Source organism: Sebastes fasciatus, chromosome 11 (assembly GCF_043250625.1).
Source record: "Sebastes fasciatus isolate fSebFas1 chromosome 11, fSebFas1.pri, whole genome shotgun sequence".
NCBI classification, from domain to species: domain Eukaryota; kingdom Metazoa; phylum Chordata; class Actinopteri; order Perciformes; family Sebastidae; genus Sebastes; species Sebastes fasciatus.
Genome location: NC_133805.1, coordinates 9,109,846 through 9,118,508, shown reverse-complemented (window position 1 = coordinate 9,118,508; position 8,663 = coordinate 9,109,846). Strand labels below are relative to the sequence as shown.

Here is an 8,663-nt window from a genome sequence, read left to right as displayed (position 1 = left end):
AGCTTTATAGTTAGGTTGAGATAGCAATAAATGCGGCCTAGCTGGAATCATTTTGACTAAGTGATCTTCAGCATTTGATGTTTTTTTACTGCCATGTGATGCTCACACAGGCCTTTTAGAGCTGACTGGTGTTTTAAATCCTCTCCACTTTATAGATTGCACATATGTACATATTACATTTATTTATTGTATCCTAGATATTACATTTATTTATTGTACACACAAATATTGTACACACTATGTCCACCCATTCACTCTGTATCTTTTATATCTCTATTATTGTTTTTTATAATTTTTGTATACCTTTACCTCTCCTGTGTTTCACTCTGTTTCTGTATCTTATCTTATCTTATCTTATCTTAATGGACTGCATAACCATAGCAGGCCTGATTGAATGTTAGTTTTTGTTTGAGTTTTTTTTTTTTTATTGCAATTGGACCTCAAGCACAGGAATTATCCTCATTCTTGTGTGATATTTCTTTATTACCATGTAAAAAAAAAAAAAAAAAATATATATATATATATATACACCCAGACCCCTTGTGTGATATTGCGTTATTACCATGTAAAAATAAATAAATAAATAATAATAATAATAAATTGGACTTATATAGCGCCTTTCAGAAACCCAAGGACGCTTTATAAAGGGGGCACACAAAATCATACTATTAAATAACACAGAGGAGAAACTATAGCTAAGTTATTAAGTTATAAAGGCCTGTTTCTAAATTGGAGCATCCATGGCAGTAAAAAAAACAGCAAAACAAAAAACAACATTTGACTAAGTGATCTTCAACATTTGATGTTTTTTTACTGCCATGTGATGCTCACACAGGCCTTTTAGAGCTGACTGGAGAAAAATAGACGGTGTTTTAAATCCTCTCCACTTTATAGACTGCACATATGTACATATTACATTTATTTATTGTATCCTAGATATTACATTTATTTATTGTACACACAAATATTGTACACACTATGTTCACCCATTCACTCTGTATCTTTTATATCTCTATTATTGTTTTTATAATTTTTGTATACCTTTACCTCTCCTGTGTTTCACTCTGTTTCTGTATCTTATCTTATCTTATCTTATCTTAATGGACTGCATAACCATAGCAGGCCTGATTGAATGTTAGTTTTTGTTTGAGTTTTTTTTTTTTTATTGCAATTGGACCTCAAGCACAGAAATTATCCTCATTCTTGTGTGATATTTCTTTATTACCATGTAAAAAAAAATATATATATATATATATATATACACCCAGACCCCTTGTGTGATATTGCATTATTACCATGTAAAAATAAATAATAATAATAATAAATTGGACTTATATAGGGCCTTTCAGAAACCCAAGGACGCTTTACAAAGGGGGCACACAAAATCATACTATTAAATAACACAGAGGAGAAACTATAGCTAAGTTATTAAGTTATAAAGGCCTGTTTCTAATGTGGAGCATCCATGGCAGTAAAAAAAACAGCAAAACAAAAACCAACATTTGACTAAGTGATCTTCAACATTTGCTGTTTTTTTACTGCCATGGATGCTCCACATTAGAAACAGGCCTTTTTAGAGCTGACTTGAGAAAAATAGACGGTCAATCATCTCTAAAGGGTTAATGGACTGCATAACCATAGCAGGCCTGATTGTGAATGTTAGTTTTTGTTTGAGGGTTTTTTATTGCAATTGGACCTCAGCACAGGAATTATCCCTCATTCTTGTGTGATATTCCTTTATTACCATGTAAAGAAAAAATATATATACACCCAGACCCTCGTGGGCACATTGATGGATTTTTTCTTGATTTTAATGACATTTTGAAGGTAGCAACAGCTTTCCTCTAGGTACCAATGTGATGGTTTGTGTGCTGCCATTAGTGAGTCTGGTGTTCTGGCGCCCTCTAGTGACCCCAGACTGAAATAATATGATTATTTTTTAAAGAAATGGGCCCCTATTAACCTCCCCACTTCTTCTATTTTTTGTGCATTGTGTGTCTGGTCTCTGCAGGTTTTTTTTTTTTTCAAATTATATTAAGCACAAATTAATTTATGTATATAATAATATGAACCATGTAAGCACAAAATGAAAGTCTCAAAACTAGAAATTGATATAGGGCCTCTCTTAAAGCAGCAGTGGGTAGAATTTGAGCAAATCTGATTAAAAAAATATATATATATATATATATTATAAAACGGTCACTATATCCTGACAGCAATGCATGAGACAGGTAATCTGAACAAATCATGTCCTCAGGTGCTCCTAATGGCATCTGCAAGATTTCACTTACCGGAAGAAAACAACCAATCAGAGCCGGAGCCGGAGTCAGCCGTCTCTGAGAAGCTGTCAATCACTCGCAAACTCAGATTAAACTGTCAAATTAGGGCCGTGCTGATCAAATATGAATCAATATTCTGTTACTGTAATGCCTATTTCTCGCATAAAATGTTTTCAGAAACATCTTGTAGTGTACTGTTTAGCTGTAAAATGAGAAAGTTTGTGACCCGGCAGCCATGTTGAGATCAAGTTGAGGAAATACCAAGCACCGCCCACCAGCCGGAGCAAACTTTCTCCTTTTACAACTTTACAAGATGTTTCTGAAAACATTTGAGGCGAGAAATAGGCATTACAGTAACAGAATATTGATTCATATTTGATCAGCGCTGCCTAGTTTGACCGTTTCATCGGAGTTCACGAGTGATTGACAGCTGCATCTGTTGAATGAACAGCCAATAGGAACGCTCTCTCTCTGAAATGACCTGTGATTGGCCAAAGTCTACCGTCACGGGCTAGATTTTTTAAAGCCTGAAAACAGAGCCATGAGGAGGTGTAGAAGTCTCTCAAAACACTTGAATTACAATATGCTGAAAGGTTATTATGGGATTTTTGCCCAATTATGCCAAAAACGTCCGCCTACTGAAGCTTTAAGGACAGGCCCTCAAGATCAGTTAAAAAAAACAGTTTTGCGTGGTTTGTAGCCTAATCTGGCCTTCATTTTTATATCATATTTACCATTTCTGTTCAATTCAGCTAAATATGTATGAGCTATGACACAAAATAGTACACAAGAGGTCCTCATTTTCTGCATAGGAACTAAGGTCATGCGTGTTTCTGACATAAAGGCCGACAGACAAAGAGAGAGAGAGAGATGGTCACGAACCAGGGATGCGTAAGTGACTACATGTGACAGCATACCACACTTTATCCATTGCAGCCCTGTAGAGAAGAGCCCGCCCGCTCGCCAAGGCCTCCATCTGTCTGCGGCCCTGCGAGGAGTATCCGCTATTCCACCACACTTACACTCTGCCCCATGCTGCTCTGCTTGGTCCACGCCAACGCTAACTCTGCTGGTGAGAGCTATATTTACAAACAGCTGCCGTGGCACTGGGTAGAGTACCACGAGAGGAGGGAGAAATATTGCTTTAAACTGTCACGCCCCCAACATAATACAATATCAACTCAATTATTTCTGTATGTTCGCCTAGCAGTGATCCATAGACATTATTGTCAGTGTTAAAATGCTTGTGGAATATTTGACAATGCACGCGTTAAAGCGATATACAGATTTTATTTCAATATTTTCCCCTCAATAGAAATTTCTGTGTACATAAATATTTGTTGCAGGAGACTAACAGGCATATGGAGGAGCATCAGTCATAAGACACAGCAGAGTAAAGGGCAAGTTTGTTAGGATGCCATGTGGAGCACAGCAATGTTTTCAAACACTTTCAATTAATAAAATAATCTTAGCACAGAAGACCACATTGCACTTCATAATTTTGTCACTATTAAAGTCTCTCTTATACAAACTCAATACATGTTTAGTCACAGAAACAGATCAAATTAAATCCACGGGTAAATCTTGTTTACTGACTGCCTCTTTTCTCCTGCTCATCTTTTGGTCTCCAGAGAGAATTATCTTAATTTTGCACAATCTTCACCTCGTTTTTGCATAAAACACATCCTTTCGTGCGCTGTTATTACAGATTGAAGCCCTCCTTTTCTCTCACTGCCTTTTCATTTTTCTCACTACTGCTCCATCCAATTCTCCTCCTATCACTCTCCACCGACACCTCAACCTCCTTCCTCACAGGGGGAAGACCAGGAACCCAGAGAAGGTGGAGTACTTCCAGCCTCCCATCAGGTTGCCCCTCTCCAGTCTGAGGTAAGCTTTATCCCCCTTCTCCATGATCACCAGGCCGGCGTTGGTGGCAGCTTCTCTGGTCACGTCCTGGTCCCCGGCAAAAGCTGAAATCATTGGCCAGCCGTTCAACATCAAGCTGACCTGAGAGAGAGCAAATAAAAGGATTAGAGAGTGCATGTCGCTCCACTGCAATGAGGTGTCACAGTTGAGGTGTCGTACCTGAATGGTTTGTCTGTTGTAGGCCTTCACAACATGGAAGTTGAAGCTGTACACGCCTCTTCTTGGCGCCAGGAAGACGCTGCTCTCCTGGTCAAAGTGAGTACCCACGTTCACCAAAATCTGATGCAACAGAAAGCGGGGGAGAATAAAAGGAAGAAGGCACTTGTGTCACTCTTTTTCAGACTCAGACTCCTCCCAAGATACTGAGTCATTTTTTTACATTTACATTTCCAAAAATGTGCATAAATACGCAGCACGTCTGCACTCTGAGTCTAAAAGTTCACTGTGTACCACATTAGCATTTTCCCCTCACTGTCAGTACTTTAATCGTATGTGCATCTTATTGGCAGAAGACTTCTGGCTGCAAAGCATTTGGAGTGCATCTTACAGAAGCTGTGTGGAGAAAACTGATCAACTTAATATTTTTTATCCTGGCACTGTAAAAAGATCTCTGAACTATGGACACATTTTCAAAGTAATTTGTCCTCTTGTGTCAAGAATGGGCTTGATTCGAACTGCAAAATAAACTACATACTGTTACTGTAAATTATTTTGGGGTATTTATTAATATATCATTATTACCATTATTACCATTATTAGTAGTGATTTTATTATTTTATTTCATTTATTTATTTATAATTATTTTATTAAATGTATTATTATTATTATTATTTTTAATTATTGTCATGAATTATACAATTTTTAATTTTTATTGATTTATTTTTGTTACAATTTTCAATGCATATCCTTAAAACCAATACAATTTTATCACAAAAAAAGAAGACATACAAGCATAAAAAACATTTTATTTTTATTTTGGGGAAGGTATTTATTAATATATTATTATTACCATTATTAGTGATAATTTTATTATTATTATGTGATTTTTATTTATTTATTTATGTTAAATATGCAATGCATATCTTTAAAATCAATTAAAATTTGATAAAAAAAAGAGACACATAAGCCGTCACATACTCACATTATCAAAGTAGATGATCATGGTGCGGTTGCTCATGTCCGTGGGCTCGTGGTTGGTCTGGCGGCTGGCGGAGAAGGCCACCCGGCCGGAGCCCGAGCGGACCGACATGCCCAGGGCGTTACCGGCGGGCTCGGACGATGGAGTGGAGTCACAAATGACTAAGCATTTCCCCTCGAGGATGATGGGCTCCGTGTCATTCTGGCCCCTGGACTCCATGGGCCCCCACAACAGGAGCACAGCCAACAGTACGGGGAGGTCAAAGGTCACTGACCTGGGGTGCATCACTGAACCTGCGATATTTTAGTCAAATATCTCCGATTGATTCTACTGTAGAGAAGTGTCACTTTGGACAACATGAAATGAAAACAATCATGCTACGGTGAAACAAACTGATTATGAACAAACTTGAACCTCTATGTAGTTTTGGCTGGCTCCAGCTGAAGCACATTAATATGCAGCAACAGAACCAGCGGATGTGTCTCAGAACCAAATAATATTCAGAAAATACTCAGAATTCTTCATTGGCCATAGCTGTCAATCATCCCCTTTCTGTCTGTCTTTCTAGTTGTCTTGTTTGCCCCCACAAATCCCAATTCTCTCCAGTGTCCTACGTGCCGTGTCAGCAGGGGCCAGAATGACAATCACAAGCAAAATCTCTTGGTATTTTCAAGTTGATTTCTTCAGCAAAAAAACCTGACAAGAAGGCAGAAGAGAAGCAGCCGGGGAAAGGGAAGAGAGGGTTTGCAACGTGAGCGAAGATCCGAGTTCAGACTTGAACTGATGGAGATGGAGATGGAGATGGAGGGAAGGATGGGGCGATGAAAGATGCTGATGAGAGGTGTGGAATAAAAAAAAAAAAAAGATGAGGTAAGATTCTGGAGAGGTGACAGGGAAAGGATGCGGGACCCAGAAGGGAGCGAGAAAGAGAGAGGGTGTGGGGGAACAACTCCACTGAGTGACCATCTGTCTTTTACACGTACCCCCCCCTCCCTTCCAACGATGCTCGACACGAATTCCCTCACACAACACTCTCTCTCTCTTTCTCTCTCTCTCTCTCTCTCTCTCTCTCTCTCTCTCTCTCTCTCTCTCTCACTTGTGCTTTTGTTTCACACTTATGAACACAAATATAGTAGGTATACGTAAATTATTTATTTTCTCTCCACTTTCAACAGCCTTTCTGTTGTTTAGCTCATAAATTAAGTGTTAAATTGGGGATTAGAGTAATTTTTTTAAACCTCAGGTGAGTTTAAAACAGTAGATGAGCAACAGCGTGTGTGAAAACATCTCTTTCTTCGCTTGAATTAAACTTATTTCCTCGCACACAAACGCAGCTGCTTTTTGGTTGGAGAAGGATGAACATTATTGCAAAATTAGCAACTATACACCGTAAAACAAGTGCTCTGAAATATTTTCCCTGTGCAGTACATTCCTAGCATTTTAAGTGAATAAGAAATGAGATGATCACCTGTTTCCGCCTGAACAGTCTTATATTCCATATCCCAGCTGAAGCACGTTACATGGACAAAAATCCTCGTTGTCTTGCTCCCCTATCACATTATATCACAGAACGGCAGTCAGTCTGATCGTAACCAAGACAGAGTATGCTCTGATCTCTCTCTCTCTCTCTCTTTCCTTGTCTCTCTCTCTCTCCCCCCTCCTTTCCTTCTGCTTCTTTCTCACCCTCTATGTTACATCCGCCCACTCACCTTTACAGAGAAATAAAGAAAATGGGAAAATAATTGGGTATCTGAGCTGCTTCAAAGAGCAAAGTTAGTGAGTGAGTGGCTGTTGTTGTTTTTTTCCTTTTTTTCTTTACTATCCAACCAAATCAGTGATTCCTTCTTGTGTCTTCAAGCTGAGTTAAAAAGGATCAAATACTCCTTTATGGGAAACATTTACACCTCCAGTGCTTCATGTGGTTAGGTAGCTTCTTTTATAAGACATCACACTGGGTTAACAGGATATAGCATCAATCTCTCTGTGTGGATATTATTTTAGAGGGTATATGAACACATAAACCAGCCTGATGGAGGTACACCTAGAGACACAATGTTGGTATTCACAAAATGTAGCTTTCAGTCAAACTGAGGTAGACCTTAAGAGAGGATGGGATGAGTTAGTGTTCAGTTTCAAAAAACCTCTGACTAAATTATTTCTGAAATCAAAAGTTACCTTCTTTAACACAATTATAATATCTTTAAATCTCCAGACGTTTGCGGTTTTGATTACTGCGGAATGAAAAGCTCATAACAATCCTGCATTTTGTCAACAAAACCTATTTTTGGCCTTTTTCAAAGGAGTCTCTTCATTTGCTGTCCCGCTAGGATCCACTCATTGAACGCTCCATTCTCAAATATCTCTGCTATTTCCATGTCGATATCATCTGATCACAGTGTGAGGAAAATGTGGTTTTGTGTCTTTATTGAGGGAGAAGATGAGCTCAGGCTGAGATCTGATGGGAGAGAAACATCAGAGAGGCTCAAAGCTCCAGAAGTGGGCGAATAAATCAACACCACTTTGTCTTGGCATGGCTTTGTCTCGTCAGCATTATTATTTTTTTCTCGCCTCAGACTTTGACGATGGAGATGCGGCTGTTGAGCTCAGCCTTGTAGAGTCCGAAGCCCAAGCTCAGCGGCTGAGTGAACGTGGCGGAGAAGGTGTGGAGGTGGGTCAGATTGTTAGACTGTCCCACCTCAGAGAATGTGATGGTGCCGGCACCGTAGTCCACGGCGACGCCAACTCGGTTGCCAGTCATTTGGTACGAGAGGCGGGTCTTCCTGCGGTTGTGCCAGGCGGCCAGCTTCCGGTCGTGCTGCTGTGTCAAGCTCCACGATACCTGGACATTTAATAAAGGCATTTTAGTCATTTCCTTTTTAAACTACAGCTGAAACAACGGACTAGTCCAGTGGTTCCCATCCTTTTTCCTTAAGGGACCCCTTTTCTATCATTGAGTAAACTGACGACCCCTGACCCCTGAAGTGACATATTTTATGGATATTTCATATTATATTCAATAAATAACCATAACAGTACAGAACAAATGATAAACTGTACAATTAATCCAAATAGTGAATGCAATAACTGCAGGAAGTTTGTGTAAAATGAATTTTGAGCAGTTTATTTCCTGTGAATTTTACATCAGAGATGAGTTTTCCTGTTATTTTTAGGAACTTTTTTGACAAATTCAGTGTTTTTCTTCTTGCTGACGCTTGGCTGTTGTTCTATCACACGAAATGCTGAGATATGGGCAAACTGTATGTCATTTTTTTTATTGTCCTACACTCTTTAAAATCAATGAAGGCCTTGTGACCCTCTGT

General features: G+C 38.9%; 1 protein-coding gene across 3 annotated transcripts; it reads right to left on the bottom strand.

Annotated features, from left to right (window-relative positions):
• Positions 1-2,168: 2,168 nt before the first annotated feature.
• cbln12 (cerebellin 12) lies at positions 2,169-6,979 on the bottom strand. Of its 3 annotated transcripts, none has more exons than XM_074650364.1 (4): positions 6,812-6,964; positions 5,347-6,039; positions 4,365-4,484; positions 2,169-4,286 (listed from the first exon to the last, which is right to left on the bottom strand). In XM_074650364.1, exons 2-4 carry the CDS (start codon positions 5,626-5,628, stop codon positions 4,089-4,091), a joined length of 600 nt encoding a protein of 199 aa, XP_074506465.1. In that variant the 5' UTR covers positions 5,629-6,039; positions 6,812-6,964; the 3' UTR covers positions 2,169-4,088. The 3 variants fall into 3 exon arrangements, with proteins under 3 accessions (XP_074506465.1, XP_074506464.1, XP_074506463.1); XM_074650363.1 differs by having other exon boundaries at positions 2,171-4,286; positions 5,347-5,689; positions 6,812-6,962; XM_074650362.1 differs by having other exon boundaries at positions 2,174-4,286; positions 5,347-5,636; positions 6,812-6,979.
• Between the last annotated feature and the right edge of the window lie 1,684 nt (positions 6,980-8,663).